At 36.6% G+C, this 16901-nt stretch overlaps 1 protein-coding gene across 1 annotated transcript; it reads left to right on the top strand.

Moving 5' to 3' along the window:
- The first annotated feature begins 85 nt into the window (after positions 1-85).
- LOC109936894 (COP9 signalosome complex subunit 2) lies at positions 86-14964 on the top strand. The gene is made up of 7 exons (XM_020535502.2): positions 86-260; positions 4124-4237; positions 9112-9189; positions 9481-9606; positions 13402-13491; positions 14661-14750; positions 14878-14964. Exons 1-7 carry the CDS (start codon positions 207-209, stop codon positions 14962-14964), a joined length of 639 nt encoding a protein of 212 aa, XP_020391091.2. The 5' UTR covers positions 86-206.
- Positions 14965-16901: the final 1937 nt, after the last annotated feature.

Genomic DNA, 16901 nt, shown 5'->3' with positions numbered 1-16901 from the left:
CACTTTCTTCCCTCCCAACACCTTAGCAACCATAACTATGCAACTTGTACACTTGGTTGCTACGAACGAGTGTCCCATCCAATCTCTTCCCCACCCCAGCTCCGTTGCTGGGTACGAGTGTCGCACAGAATAACCTCCCCGGCCACTCAAATTGAAAACCGCGCGGAATTGTGGGACTCGTAACACAAAAAAAAACTACTTCCAAGATGTCTGACATGGAGGATGATTTTATGTGCGATGATGAGGAAGACTATGACTTGGTATTGCTTTTAATATCGTGATTCTACATAACCGATTTGGACTGTTTGTTTTGCATTGCCCAAAGATTATGTTTGCCACTGTTCAGGGGTTTTTTGATGTAGTTTAAGCCGCGTCCCCGTCCCGGAGTAGGGACATTGGCAGCTATGAGTGAGCCATCCCTGGCTTTCGACTGTAGGTAGTTGGTAGCAGAATATCCGCACAGGCGGAAACCCTGTTAATTGTATAAGGTTTAAACGCATCTTTTTGAAACACTTTCACTCCGGGTTACATTTTAGGTCGTAGATCCAAGTTGTGTGGTAACCTGACGAAGTGGGCCTAATAACACTCGGTCAGGTCGAAACACGTTGGGCCTGATCTGTAGAAACCCACCATTTTCAAATTATCCTCTTGTATCCACTTTAAAAGTTCTGTTAAAGATTTAACAAAAGTAATAGCGTTTCAGTTATGTAGTCCCTAATACGAAAATAGAGAGTTTCAAAACGGGCGGTTTAGGACTTCATAATTTGTCTTGATATATTGTGCTAACGCAATGCAATTATCTCTGAGCACTGCTACTGTTCACTGGATTAATGTGGCAGTATTTTTATATCTACATGTGACGTGAGTGTTGCTGGGAAGGCCAGCACTTCTTGCCCATCCCTCACTACTCTAGAACTGAATGGTTTGCTTGGTGACTTCAAAAGGCAGTGAACAGTCAGCTACGTTGCTGTGGGTCTGGAACCAAATGAAGGCCAGATTGGGTGAAGGTAGCAGATTCCCTTTCCTAAAAGATGTTGTGATCCAGTTATTCTTTTACAACAATCCATGATAATTAACTAGCTATGTTCCACATTTTATTAAGTGAACTTAAATTCCACCAGCTGTTGAGGGAAGATTTGAACCCATATCCCAAGAGCTTGAGCGTGGGGTTCTGGGTTGTAGTGCCATTACTAATATACCACCATTTCCCCATTGTTATTGATATTTTTGCGGGGAGAGTATTATTGCCGGACCGTTAATCCAGACCCCCAGATAACATTCTGGAGACCCAGGTTCAAATCCCACCATGATAGATGGTGGGATTTGAATTCAATAAACATCTGGGATTAAGAATCTAATGATGACTGTGAATCCATTGCCGATTGTTGGAAAAACCCATCTGGTTCACTAATGTCCTTTAGGGAAGGAAACTGCCATCCTTAGCTAGCCTGACCTACATGTGATTCCAGACCCATAGCAATATGGTTGACTTTCAACTGCCTGATAGGCAAAAAATGCTGCCTAGTCAGCAATGCCCTCATCCCTGAATGCGTACAGAAAAAAAGTTAAACTAGGTAACCTCTATTTGTACTAATAAATGAAGAGTTTTGTTTATTAAATGTTTGTTTGTGTGCATAAGCTAGTTACCCAAGTGTGAGCTTGGAACATTCTTTGAAACTAAAATTATGTGCTGAAAAGTGTAAAATAAAATGTATTCTGAACTAAAAATAGATATTCAGTAAAATCTCAATAAATTGCATTGCAGGGGGGCCAATTCACAAGTTTTAAGCAGAACTTCAAGATGGGTGAGGAAGTCCCTATGCAACCATATTTGCCATAAATGACTACAGCGCAGTGAAAGGCCTTTCAGCCCTTTGAGTCTTAGATTGTGTTGTATTTCAAAATAAAAGAAGTTAAAACAGTGACACAGTAAATACATGAAAAATCATTTCATTTTTAAAATTGTTTACACCTTACGATGACCTGACTTTGAACGTAAAAGACATTGAAAAACCATGAGAATTAGTGCAAGAGAAATCTTTTCTTGCTTAGCTTACTGTCTTTGTACAAGATTGCCATGTGTTCATTGCTTTCAACCAAGTTTTTCTATGTTTCTGTGCTGCGATGGTGTAATCCCGGAGCATGTCTACACCATTGCGGCTTCAGCTAGGGAAATGTGCGGGTGAGTGAATAGGCATTCATTGGACTCTTCAGGGATGATTTTCCTTTTTCTTCGTTGTTACGTTTTGTCTGTTTTCTGTATCACATCTCAGCAGTGTTCAGGGTCATCCAGGTGGCTTTGTTAACCTCATACAATGTGGCTAGTGTCTTGATATTTGCAAAGCAATGTGACTTCTTGAACTCTCCAGTCATAAGTGTCAGTTTAACAGCATCTTGCATGTTCGCACAGCCCAGAGCGGTTACATATTCTTTGCTTTCTGCCACTACACATTTTCTTTTTAAACATTAAAGAGTGATCTAGTAAAACATGGTAAAGCAGTCCTGTTTAACATTCACATTAATAAAGTCTTGGTGTAAACTTGTTCAGTGCATGACCAAGATCATTTTGCAGACATCACTGCAGCCTTGTCCGTAATTTTGTTCTCTGATGTTGCTTAACTCTGCTCCACTTGGTTGGAGCAATCATATGACAAGTATGCATGAGTTAATCCGGAGTTACCAGTATGGAAATTTGGTTTGTCACAAAATCCTTCTCTTGGATTTCCAGTTTTTCTGGTGGAGATGGTCGGCAGTTTCGCCGAACCTGGACTTTTGGGTTATTTCTATTTAACTCATTGCAATTTCATTTTAATTTGCTTTCAATAAAGTGCCATAAAGTCAAGGAATTGAATTTGGAAAAAATTTACAGATTATGTTAATCAGAATGATTCAGCCCATCTTTTTCTATTTGTCTTACGTAAATATAATATGGGTCTGAATATAGTTGAACCACAGGCAGTACTATTTCCAGTTTTGTTATTCGGTTTTGGGATGAATACACTGAACGTATTATCCAAAATGGTGAATTACCTTCTTTAAATTGTTTCCAGCACTACAGCCACAACGACAGTCATGTAATCATTCAAATTCTATTCTAGTGTTACATGGTTCAAAATGTTGTCCAGACACAACTCAAGTTTAAAGGATATAATCGGTAATTTTTTATTACAGATGATTTTCATGATTCAGGTAGACATCGATGGAATCTTAATACAACCATTTTAAGTTCTAAAATGTCAGTGACAATACTGGTAGCTATTTCTAACTGAATGGCATGTAAAACTAATCTGCAAGATTAATTTTTTGAGTCCGGTGACTCTTCATCAGAACTTATGAACTGTTCTAATGAAGAGTCACTGGACTTGAAATGTTAACTCTGCTTTCTTGATATGGATGCTGATAGACTGGCTGAGTTTCTCCAGCAATTTCTGTTTTTGTTCCAGGTCTCCAACATCTGCCATTTTTTGCTTTATTATAGTCTGCAAGGTGTTCTGAAAGGCATGAGGATCATTTTACTGAACCAGCAATTTACAATACTTGGACAAGTGTATAGGGACAAGCATATTTATCAGTTATGCTTTGAGAGTTAATCTAAGGATAGAATAATACAGCATGAAAGAGGACCATTTGGCTTATCAAATCTGTTCTTTTTTTTTCAAAGAAGAATCTAGCTAATCTTGCTCCCAACTCATGCCTGCTGCTTTTAAATGGGCTTTCATTTTAACCTGGATTGACTTTTCATTTTGTGACATAAAATGTGAGGATTACAGCTGCTAAATCATCAATAAACATTTAATGGATGGACATTGTGAAGATGCTGAATTTATCAGTGACGATATAATCGTTAATGTGGTGTGATTCTATAGTCCTGTTGTCTGAGCTACTGTCGTTAATTTGATGCTCCATTCCTATTTGTGTCCCTGAAGTCACCTTTCACAGGCTATTTGTACGTATACTCGGAAATCAAATTTGTTATTTTAAATTTTCTGGAAAGGTATGATCTACTATAGCACAAGCCATACTGTTGAAACATAAGTATACTGAATGATAATTTCACATTGCCGTAACACTAAGTTTTTCAGCTTTTCAGGTTCTACTATCTATCTTTTGTTTTAACCAACAGGAGTATTCTGAAGACAGTAACTCTGAGCCGAATGTGGATTTGGAAAATCAGTACTACAATTCCAAAGCTTTGAAGGAGGATGATCCTAAAGCAGCGCTGAGCAGCTTCCAAAAGGTTCTATATTACATTTTATCTAGTGGAATACATGTGATTAAATAATATTTTGTTAATATCTTTTCTGAACATCCTCTACAAGGGTAGTTTTTTCAATGTATCTACTAAGGCAATCTAGTTCTCTTAACCTAGACTCATAACATGTTATTGGGCCATCAAATCTATGCTTTTTTTTAGATGAGCCACCAGATATAATCCTAATCTCTAACTTTATGAATTATCAACAGTTATTTTCCAAAGACCATACAGGCGGCTTTTGTTCTCCAGGTGACCTGTTACATGCTTAAGTAGCACACCATTTTAGACGTCATTTGTCTTTTGAGAGCATTTTCACATGTTAGCCTACGTTTACACTAAACTGAGTCATGAAAACAACCATAAACCCCACTAACTTTTGACCTCTTGGCATTTTTCTTTACAGAAAATTGTTACAACCAGCCTTAGTTTAACAAAATATAACTTAATTTGGTATTTGTTAAATGAAGTCAAAATGATTCAGTATTGAAAAATAACCCAATCCTACACACACTTCCTAGTAAAAATAATAAAATCATAAGGAATAGGAGGATAAAATTAGTTTCGGCTTAAACTTGCTCCACCATACAATAGTAGGTCTGATTATAGCCGGAATTCCATGAGTGTATGTGAGGAGATGCATGGGAGAGCGCACTGATTCCTGCGATGGCAGAACTAACGTACGAGGAGAGATTAATTGATTAGAATTATATTTGCTGAAGTTCTCAGAAATCTATAAAATTATAAAACAGGACAAGGCAGGTAAATGCAGGAAGGATGTACCTGATGACTGTGAATCCAGAACCAGGGGTCATGGTTTAAGGAACAAAAACAGAAATTGCTAGAAAAGCTCAGCAGGTATGCCAGCATCTCAAGAACGTTCTGAGGAAGCGTCACCGGATCCAAAACGTTAACTCTGATTTTTTTTTCCTTCACAGATGCTGCCAGACCTGCTGAGCTTTTCCAGCAACTTCTATTTTTGTTCGTGATTTACAGCATCTGCAGTCCTTTCGGTTTTTATTCACTGTTTAAGGATTTAGGGTAAACCATTTAGGACTGAGATGAGGAGAATTCTTTTCACCCAGACAGTGGTGAGCCTATGGAATTCGCTACCACGGAAAGCAGTCAAGGGCAGAATATTGTATAATTTCAAGATAGAGTTAGATGTAGCACTTGGGTCTAGATGGATCAAAGGATATAGGTGAAAAACAGGAATAAACTGTTCAGTTGGATGATCAGTTATGATCATAACGAGTGGCAGGACAGGCTCGAAGGACAAGGCCTAGTCTGCTCCAATTTTCTAAATTTCAAGCTTGTTTCCCGTAACTCTGTGGTCCCTAATGGATCAAAAATTTATCAATGCGAGCTTCCACTACCCTAGATTAGAGAATTTTAAAAGATTAATAAACTTCTATTTGCTTCCGTCTTAAATGGGAGACCCCTTACTTTGAAACGTCCTCCTAATTCAAATCTCCTCCATATGGGGAAAGATCTCTAAGCATCTACCCTGTCAGGCCTGTTCAGAATCAGTATATTTCAGTGAGATCACCTCTCAATCTTCTAAACTCCTATGAGTATATGTTCATTGGTATTTCTTTTTATCAAATAACAATCTGCAAAGGAATTCATGAACTCTGCTTCAACAACTGTTTATGACAAATAATTCCACAACTTAGCCAGATTTTTTATAATTTTCTTTTTATTTCTGTGATTATCTTGAATTTGTGTCCTTATGTTACCATTTACCTGTCCAGTATTCATATTCTTTAATAGTTTATTGCAACCCGTCCTAACCTGGAATACCTCCATTGGGTCATTCTTCAGTATTTTTCCCACCATTAAATAAAGTTCTAACTTCTCAACTCTAACAACATCCTTCTCAATTACAACTGAATCTTTTTGTTTGCATTTATCTCTTTCATTGAATAAGGTGTCTCCAATACAAAGTCAAGTATTCCATTTGCCTTTTTGAAATATCCTTTTCTGTTTGTGCAGTGAACTTTAGTAATAATCTGCAAATCTGATATTATTTGGTGCATATTTCCTTTTTTTTCAATCTTTGCTTGAAAATGTACTATTTCATTTTATAGCATAAAAATAGCTGGTCTGTCAATGTCCAACTGCAGTCTTTCTCAGTCCTTGTCATGATTGTCATATCTCCTTCCCATGTGGCCTTACCACTTCTATTCTCCAATCAATGGTTTCCTCCAAGGAATACACTTAAAAAATGCAAGTTGGCATTATATTGTTTTTTGACCTCATTCTGGAAATTAGTATATACCAGAAAATGATAAATAGGTCAGTCCATATTTATTTATTTTGCTATTTTTAACTTATACTTGTTAACAGTACCAATCCAGTTAATGGTTGACAATGATACAGTAAACAGTCCAAAACGTTGATCCAGAATTTGTGGTTTTAGTGATGGTAAAACTGTTGACATTTGCTTCCATTACTGCATAAATTAGACAGCAACTGCTGGCATCTGCATGGAAATCTGGTAGTTACTAGTGGTGATATCCTGTTCCACAAAGTGCGCTGTTGTAATGTACTTTTTAAACATTTGCGAATGGATTCTGATTGAATTTTTAGCAGCCTTGTGTGTCATCGTTATTGCAGAAAAATCTCTTTAGCACTGAAAAACTAGATTTACAAAAGTGGAGTGTCATTCTCTTATAATGTTTTAAAACTTTTGTATTTAAACTTTATTTATGATATTTTAGGATCCACTTAATCCCATCTGTAGGTCCCACTTTTGACTTTGATCCCTGGAAATTAAAATTAATAAGTGAATTATATTCCATGCTTTTTAATCTGGGGTTATCTTCAGTCTGTCTGATTGATGTAATTGTTGCTGGATGGCATTTTACCCCCTGTAAGTAATGGCAAGTGTAAAATCATGTTGGATTTCTACACTGACCACAATCTGGGCAATAATTTAGTAATTTATTTGGGATTATTTTATTATCCTTGTTTGCTTTCTTTCTCACTGTTATTTGTGACTTGTAATTTTTGATCACCCAGTTTGAAATTCAGTTTGATCTTTGTGCTGGATTTATTTATGGTCTAATTTGAGGAAATGTTGTTAATTATGCAGGCTATTAGCATTGTGGAAGTCTTTCAGATTAATTCACAGTCCTCTTTTGATCCAAGAATTTGATTCAAAAAAATGGAAATTTTATTTAACAAACATAATTGCTGTTTCTTCTGATTTCTTAATTATTTTTCTTTCATAATTTTGTAAAAGTTTTTCTTAGGATGTTGGTGTTGCTGGCAAGATCAACATTAGTTGCCTAATCCCTAATTAACCATGGAAATGAAATGCTTATTCGGTCATTTCAGGGGGCAGTTTCAGAGTCAACCACATTGTTGTGTGTCTTGACTCACATGCAGGCTAGATGAGGTAGAGATGGAAGATTCCTTTCTCTAAAGGTCGTTAGTCAACCACATGAGATTTTTATAACAATCAGTGATAGTTGTCGTTGCCATTATTGAGGCTAGCTTATAATTCCATCTCCCATCGTCAGAATTGAACTGGCAGTCAATCTTGGTCAAACGTTCCATGCATGTCAACCAGCCTTGGCTTCCGCATCCAGAAGGTGCTGTCGCACAAAGGCCTGCAGCAGAAGAAATTATTAGAGGGAACATTAATTTAACTCTGTATCCCCACAGGATTAACCTGGGTCTATGGATGACTAGCCTGATGATATTACCACCATACCACCACCTCCCCATTGTTAATGAATTTTTCCTTGCAGTCAGCAATTTTCCTGAAATTAATTGAGAAGTCACATATTAAATTAAATGGTAGCTGATTAGATTTAAGTCTCTGGATGAAGTCTTGCTTCGTGTTCACATTTTGAAAATGGTTGATAATTTAGGATTACAAGCTGTTTTCTTAGCACCATGTTGTAACTGGTTAAGGTTGAATAACTTGTGTAATTATAAGTGTAGAAAGGTTATTTCATACTCCAATTTTTTAAACTTGTCTTTGTTCTTTTCTGACATGAAATTATGAGGGTGAATAGATAATTCATATAAACCTCCCCATATGTTGATGTTCATCTGCTGTATCAGAAATGCTATCTACTTAACTTCAATACCTTTCATAACTGAAAGTTCCATTTGCTTCAAATAGTTTAAACCACATTTAATTATAAATTGCCATGTAAAAATTAAGTGCTTGCCAAAATACAAAGAAACACACAAATCACTGCCTTACTTAGCGAATATATCCCAATGTTCAACTTGCATTAAAGAGTTATGATTGTTGAACAGCAAAATTGTCTGGAATGTATCACTATTGACTAGATTGAGGCATAATACGGTACAGCACTAAAAAGTGTTATATTGGTGCTAAACAGTTATGATGCAAAGCAGGTGGGACCTGTCCAGACTTGGGGGACTTAAACTGAAGTGGAGGGTGCCCCTCACTACTTTGCATGAGTGTCATCAGGACAGTGACAGTTGATTTGCTTTACAAGAGTTTAATATCAATGCAGAGCCGCAGTTGCTTCATGCCAAACCTAAACCCATAGTGCATGTTCATGCACAGTCTAACCGAATGGGGATTACAATAAAGTAATATATTCGACATATTGTACAGGCAAACTCTTAGTTCATCATAATTGCGTGCTGCAAATCTTGCACTTCAGTGTACGAGTTCCTAAATATTTTTTGAGCATTCAGCTCTGTACTTGATGAAATCAGCTTACCTTCTAACATAATACATTAAGTGGCTGGCATTTCTCTTGTTCAATTAATTTTGAAGTGTGAGCACTGCAGAATGAGTTTGAGAAGTAAGTAGCTGTTTTTGACACACATATGCAATAGAAATATTTAGATTATTTTTCCCACAGGTATTGGAACTGGAAGGTGAAAAGGGAGAGTGGGGATTTAAAGCGCTCAAACAGATGATTAAAATTAACTTTAAGTTGGTAAGAACACCAAATGACCATAATGTTACTTCTTATCATGCTAATTGTATTTAAAATGATTTCTGTTTTAATATGAAAGTGTTAAACAAACAATACATTAATTAAATTGCCTTTGTTTCAAATGAAATCATAGAATAAACATTTGACACTTTTATGCTTAATGTACTTCTTTGGATTACTTGTTTCTTTGTACGTATCTGACTGTTAAATTCTGAAAAGATTATATGATGTTTCTAAGTGTAATGTACAAGTAAAGTCACAAATAGAAGATAATTGAGCATTATTCTATAGGGTAACTATCCAGAAATGATGAACCGATATAAGCAGCTGCTAACGTACATTCGGAGTGCAGTGACAAGGAATTATTCAGAAAAATCCATCAATTCCATCCTTGATTATATATCTACTTCTAAACAGGTATGCATTTGAAACTGATCTGCTGAAACTTTATTATTGGTTATTGACATTTAACTTGTTTTTTCATAATTGTTCATTTAAGTCATGTTCTGCCACAGTTGTGGAAGAAATTGTGAAAAATCAGCTGAATTTAAATATGTTAATATTCAAAAGTTAAATGCAAATCTCGATTCTGCTTTCAAGCGATGAATGCATCAACATTCTTGAATGCACTTAGCACCTTTATACATTGGGTCTGTAAGACTGGGAGTCACTTTTGCATCACTTCTTATAACTGGACAATGGTAAATGGGGAATGGCCATAATGTGAAGTTATTTGAGACAAGGAGAAAATATTTAAAGGATTCCCCACATATGTTTGCCACAATCTGCATAAGCTACAAAATCAATAAATTAGATCCTGAATTCAGTAATTAGGAGTATAAAGCACATTTCGTCCAAAGGAAGAAGTCCCAAGACACTACACAAAAGTATAATTGCACAAAAAATAAAATTACTAGTCCAAAGAAGGCTGTATTAGGAGACGTCAGTAGAGGAATGACAAACAAATGGGTGTTAAAGCAGGAGCATGAAGTGGAGGGGTTAGGACACAGAAGATTGAAGGGAGAGTCACTAATGTTTGATTGAAAGGAGTCAGCAATGCAAAAAAGGCTAGATAGGGAGAAAATGTAGAGTTATTGAAGTTGTAGGGTTGGTGAAGTTTGCAGATGTGGGAAGAGAAAGGCCATGAGGGTTTTAACATGATGGCGAAAAGTTTAAATTGGAGGCTTTGGGAAACTGGGAGCCAATGTAGATCAGTGAGCATAAGGTTAATTGTTGAAGATCTTTGTGTGGAATAGGTCACAGGGAGTAGGAATTTTGGATATGCTGAAGTTTATGAAGGATGGGAGGCCCGCCAGGATAACATTAAAACAGTTGAGACTGGAGCTTGGATAAGCATGGATGTAAGTTTTATCAATGGAGGGAAAGAGGTTAGGAATTGCTTAAAAGACTATGGAGTCTAACACGATCTCTAAAGCCAATGAGCCCTGTATTGTGCTATTTAGTTGGCGAAATTTGTAGCTCATCTGAGACTGAATGTCAGACAAGTATTCTAAAAGCACAACAGAGCAAATGTCATCAAGTGCTGTCAACTGTAAAGATGTACATTTGTACAGTATTAATGAGATGAAGTCTTACGTAAAATTTTGACCTCTGCATCACGAAACAGGGATATGTATTGCAAAAATTTTTTTCATTTGCTACATAATGTACTTTTTAGTGAAATCTGATACAAGCCATTTTGTACTTTTTTAAAAGTTAAAAGATAATTTGTTTGTAATCAGTAAAGTTTTATCGGCAACATACACTTGCACCTGCCTTAACAGTGTAAGTCTAAATATGTTGACTTATTTAGCCCTCTGTAGAGCTTTGTTCAGCCACCTGTGTATATACACATACGCATTGTCAGGATAGAGAAAAGCAGAACCTGGCCCCATGCAAATATGGAACGCAACTTGTGTTTTCCAACAACTTTTTAAACCTAATTTTAGAGTTTTTTTTAAGATTATAATTAACAGGTTTAACTTAAACTGAGTCCCTTGAGCATTTCAGATTTTATTTTCACAGCAGTAAAATTGCATTCAGGAATTTTCCAGGATTTCTGATCCTGATTGCTATCCAATGACACCTGCTAAAAAGATGTATGTGTCTTTTCAGGGTCACCTGTGATATTTTTTCCACTTTTGAATAGCCTGCCAACATTTCCCTGTCATAAAGAGCATCTATTTGGGGTTGAGGTTTTGGAGGACTTTTTGGCAGCTGCAAAGCGGTATGCCAAGCATTCTTGCAAAACCAGGAATGTACATTTGATTTTCATGTGCTTTTAAAACAGAATGTTAGTAGATAAATTGTACAAATACCATAAATGTATCTCATGTACATGTATACTTACACAGTGTTCATTTTATGTCCTACTTTTAGTATGCTTTCAATTTTGTGGGCTTCATGTGTGTCCGGTTATGTTTGTTTTAATCTGCATGGATTAATCAAGCACTCCAGCTTGTCATCAAATACCAACTTTTCTGTGATCTTTTCTCTCTTTTAAAACTTACTATTTACAATGCTGAATGTTCTAGTGCTTTTTGGAACTTGTCCTTTTTCCTATGATGTTTTAACTTGAAAGTCAACAGGAATAGTCCTTCGAAGAAGGACGTTCATACTCAGTGATCCTTGAGTTTGAGTGTAGCTCTGGTTTTTCATTCTTTTATATCTCAAGTGCAATAGGTACATAGCTCTTTCTCAGCTCTTGCTCAGAAAAAGCTAGAGAAATTCAGCAGGTCCAACAGTAGCTGTGGAGAGAAAACAGTCCACTTTTCAAGTCCAGTGACCCTACTTAAGAACTGTGTTCTGAAGTGTTAACTGCTTCCTCTCCATGGATGTTGCCAGCCCTGCTGAGAAATAAAACAAATATGGAGAGATAAATATTGTCCAGGACATCAGGACAACAGGACAACACCTGTGCTGCTTTCTGAATAGTGTCTTGGTATCTTATACATCCACCTGAAAGAGCAGGTTGGTTTCCTTTAAATGTCTTGTCTGTAAAAACAGACCTTCTCAAAAATTGCACTGAATTTTCAACCTGAATTAGCTACTCTAGTCCTCAATTGAGGCTCAAACCTGCAAACCTTGAGTGAGAAGTAAGAATTCTGCTGAGTCTAGATAACTTGATTTCAGTTCTCCACACCAGCTTCTGATTTTTTTTTTTAAATTACAAATATTTTCTCAGAGTCCTTCTCCTATATGTTGTGAAACAAACAGAAACAATGCAGAAATGGTGATAGTTTACAATTTCCTAAGCAGTAGATCAGTTAATATTGTAAAATCATGGAATATAACAGTCCAATACAAATGATTTGTGCCAGTAAAACACACAAATCATAATGCTCTCCACTGTTTCCATAGCCCTTTCCCTCTTCCTGAAAATTAACTAATAGAAGATGAGTACTTTACCTATCAGTAGTGGTGGTCAGTATTTGAACTCTCAGATATCACTGGATGCTTCTGCAGGGCTGTATCTGTCTTCTGAAAATTTATTCTTCATGATGCCTCAAAAAAGCCTGTGAAAACAAAATGATTGCTTGTCCACAATGTTCCACAGTTGGTTCTTTGCCTTATCTTCAGTTCCTCATTCTACACTCAGCTGTTTTCTTTACTACACATACTTAAGTTTGTGTCCAATAATGTAGGGCAAGGTAATGTTACTGTGATGTGTTTTAGGGCTCATTATAGAGTTAAAATGGAGAAATTTTAACCTGCGTTTATGTTCTATGCATTGTGTGACTGACATTTTGGCCTTAAAACCATAAATGTTCATTACTCTTCTATTTTCTTTGCACTTTCCCCAGCTAAAACTCCATGTGTTATTGCTGTGATAAGAGTACCAGCAATTTCTCATTACAGCTCAGAAGCACTGTCTCTTAAATAGGAATAGGAGAAAGCGTGTAGAGGAAGGAAGCATTCTAGGAGAGTTTAATGTTCTTCTCCAGTCTTATTATTACTCTTTCAATTTTGTTTTACCTACTTATTATATTTTATTTGCATTTCAGTTTTATTTCTGAACTTTTTTTTGTGATGTCTTCCTTTTCTGAACCTTTTTTTTTAAAAACTTTTTCTGTTTTGTCACGTTACTTTTTCTTCCCATTTTAACATCTTTCTGTCCTTTTCACATTTTTATTTCTATCTCCTCCTTCCCCTTCCCTTTTTTTTTCTCCTTTACCTGCCCTCTCCGGAACCTGTTGATCTACCTTGTTCAAGCAGCAGAAGTCGATGAAGAGGCAGGGTAGCAACGGGGAAATCGCAGAAACGGACCTGAAAGCTTGCTTTGGAGGGGAAGCTGAATCCAAGGTCAGAAAAAGATTTGCATAATGTCAGGAGACAAAGATATGGACCAAAACCTAACATGATTGCTTGCTGTTTGCTTTTTCTTGCCAATGGTGGAGGGATTAAGTAAACCAGAGCTATGTTAATCTTCATTACATACCTGGGTGGCAAGCTATAGGCGCAGACATATGGGAATTGTGGAAATAGCAAGTGAGCAAGCACATTTGAACTTTTTTGCAGTTTTTAGACTGTTATGCCATGATAACTCCCATGTTTTGCATGTCCATATAGGCCTCTAGTGATTCAAGACACTTAGACTTGTTGTGCTATAGAAATAGTGTGAAAAAGGAAGTTCTCAACCTTTACCGCCATCAACAAGATATACACACATACACAAGAAGAAACTTTCATGAGAATAATGTGTGGTGTTTAAAATTGGGGATGCATTAAATAAATTGAAATGTAACTATACTAGTTTTCTGCCTCTAATGTGACCTGTCATTTTCTTGTGATGCAATGTTAGAGAAAATTTTGGATCCTCTGAAAGTGCCTCAGAAACTAAATATTCTTAACATGGTAACCATATTTAGATTCATTTTCCAAATCCTACCAAAGCTGTTATCTATAAAAACTCCAATTTCGTTTTAAACTTTGACGATAAAATTAATTTTAGCACCCTTTCCAAATGAGAGCAAATCCCTTCTAATAGGAGCAGTAAACTATAATTGAGAGTTAAATTTTTTTTAAAACTTAAGAATAACAATGAATAACCCATCACTGAAGTCTGGTACTTGGTGTAAAATTGCACCTTGCGCATGATGGTTATAGATTATATGGTTTTACAAATGACTGACAGAATCTGATCGTAGCAACAATGAGCGCTAGTTGCAGCACCAGTGCACAGGTTTAAAAGTGTTTAAAGAAGAAATGGCCTTTTCTCACTTTACTCTCATATACTTAATAACAATGCATTTTACAGACCCAATGTAGGCACAGTGGGCCAAGTGGCCTCCTCCTGTGCTGTAATCATTCTGATTTTAATATATAGTCCATGCTTGTAGCTTTTCAGCCTGTGAACAAAATCTGAGCTCTTCCACTTTTAATTAGGATCATGGTCCCAGCTAAATAAACAGTAATCCTTATCAGTCTTTTGGGGTGAATGCAACTTTATTAAAACTTTCCTTTTCCCGCAGATGGATTTGTTGCAAGAATTTTATGAAACCACGCTTGAAGCTTTGAAAGATGCAAAGAATGATCGGTTATGGTTTAAGACAAACACAAAGGTAATTATGGTCTTTTTGTTATAGTTAAAAATCTGTGTATCATTTTTAAAACCCTAATCAATTTAATACTCTGGGCAAAACAGCTGTGATATTCAATTAACCAATGTTAACTGTTAATTGTTTACAGCTTGGCAAACTGTATTTGGAAAGAGAAGAATTTGGGAAACTACAGAAAATATTGCGCCAACTCCACCAATCATGTCAGGTAGTCTGACTTCTCTTGGAATATCCAGGGAATAGTAAAGATCTGAATTAAGTGTTGAGTTTTTTTTTGATAACAATAGTTTTTTGACCTGGTATATTTACAGAAATTTCAAATTCAGATTGAGAGTGAAGACAGAGTCACATTCAAGAATTTCAGTGTTAGGCAAAGGTAATTATACAGGCCTAAGGAGAGAGTTGGCCCAAGTGGACTGGGCAAAAATATTAAAAGGCGGGACAGTTGAAGAACAGTGGAAAATGCTTAGAGCGATACTCAATACCTCTCAATTAAAGTATATTCCTGAGCGAAAGATGAATTGTAATAAGGTGAAAAATCATCCATTGCTTAATGAAGAAGTCAAGGATAACATAAATGCAAAAAATAGGGCATATGATACTGCAAAAGTTAGTGGTATTCTGGGAGAACTTTAAACATTGGCACAGGGTTGCTAAGAATGAAATCAAGAGGTGAGATGGACTATGAAAGAAAAATTAGCAGATTAGCAAAAATTAGAAAAAACTAGCAGAAAACATGAGCACTGATGCCAAAAGCTTCTATAAGTATATAGAAGGAAGAGAATAATGAAAGTGTATGTTGGCCCTTTAGAGGACAAAAATAGTGAGGTAATAATGGGAAACTCAGAAATGGCAAAGGCAAGGCACTAAACCAATGTTTTATGTCTGTTTTCATGTTGATAACTTCTTCCAAACAACTGTAGTTAGTACAGAGGAACTTGATGAAATTACCTTCTCCCTAGTTATAGTATTAAGTAAACTGATAGGATTAAAGGCAGATAAGTTCCCAGGGCTGATGGCCTGCAGCTGAGGGCATTAATGGAGGTGGCAGCAGAGATAGTGGATGGGTTAATTATCGTTTGGAAAATTCTCTGGATTCTGGAAAGGTGAAAGTGGATTGGAACATGCAAATGTGATACCTTTATTCAAAAAAGGAGATCGGCAAAAATTTGGAAACTATAGACCTCTGTAGTGGGGAAGTTGCTGGAGTTGATCACAAAGGAGGAGATAACTGAACAATGGGAGAAACAAAGCTCAATTCATCAATGTCAGCACAGTTTCACGAAGGGCAAGTTGTGCTTGATAAACTTGTTGGAGTTCTTTGAGGATGTAACCAGCAAGGTAGATAATGAGGATCCAATGAATGTGGTGGATCTAGACTTCAGAAGACATTTGACAAGGTGCCACAAAAGAGGCTGATCCAGAAGGTTAGATCCCATGAGGGTTAAGAATAGCATATTGGCTTGGATAGAGGATTGGCTGACTAATAGAAAGCGGAGGGTTGGGATAAATGGGTCCTTCTCTGGATGGTGAACTGTAACTAGTGGGGTGCTGCAGCGTTCAACTATGGACCTCAACTATTTGCAATGTTTATAAATGATCTGCAAGCAGGGACAGAGTGTAACATAGTAAAGTTTATGGATGATACTAAAATAGGTGAGCAAGCAGGCAGTGATGACGAGATAAAGAGTTTACAGATGGATATGGAGAGACTAGAAGAATGGGTCAGAATCTGGCAGTTGAAGATTAATGTGGATAAGTGCGAGGTTGTCCATTTTGGCCAGAAGAAGAGCAAATTATTATGTAAATGGGAAGCGGATTCAAAGTGCATCAGTGCAGAAGGATCTGGGCATCTTTGTGCATAAATCGCAGGAAGTGGATATGCAGGTGCAGCATCATCATAAAGGCAAATGGAACCCTGGCATTTATTGCAAAAGGTCTGGATTATAAAAGTAAAAGAAGTATTATTACAATTATACAAGGTATTGGTGAAATTACGTCTAGAATATTGTATCCAGTTCTGGCCGCCTTACTTGAAGGAAGATGTGGTGGCACTGAAGGCAGTTCAGAGGAGGTTTGCAAGTTTGATTCCAGGGATGAAAGGGTTGTCATAGGAGGAGGATTGAATAGCTTGGGCTTTTATTTGTTAGAGTT

The sequence above is a fragment of the Rhincodon typus genome, chromosome 33 (genome assembly GCF_021869965.1).
Source record: "Rhincodon typus isolate 14 chromosome 33, sRhiTyp1.1, whole genome shotgun sequence".
NCBI classification, from domain to species: domain Eukaryota; kingdom Metazoa; phylum Chordata; class Chondrichthyes; order Orectolobiformes; family Rhincodontidae; genus Rhincodon; species Rhincodon typus.
The sequence above is the reverse complement of the archived record's forward strand: the minus strand, read 5'-3'. Positions and strand labels throughout refer to the sequence as shown.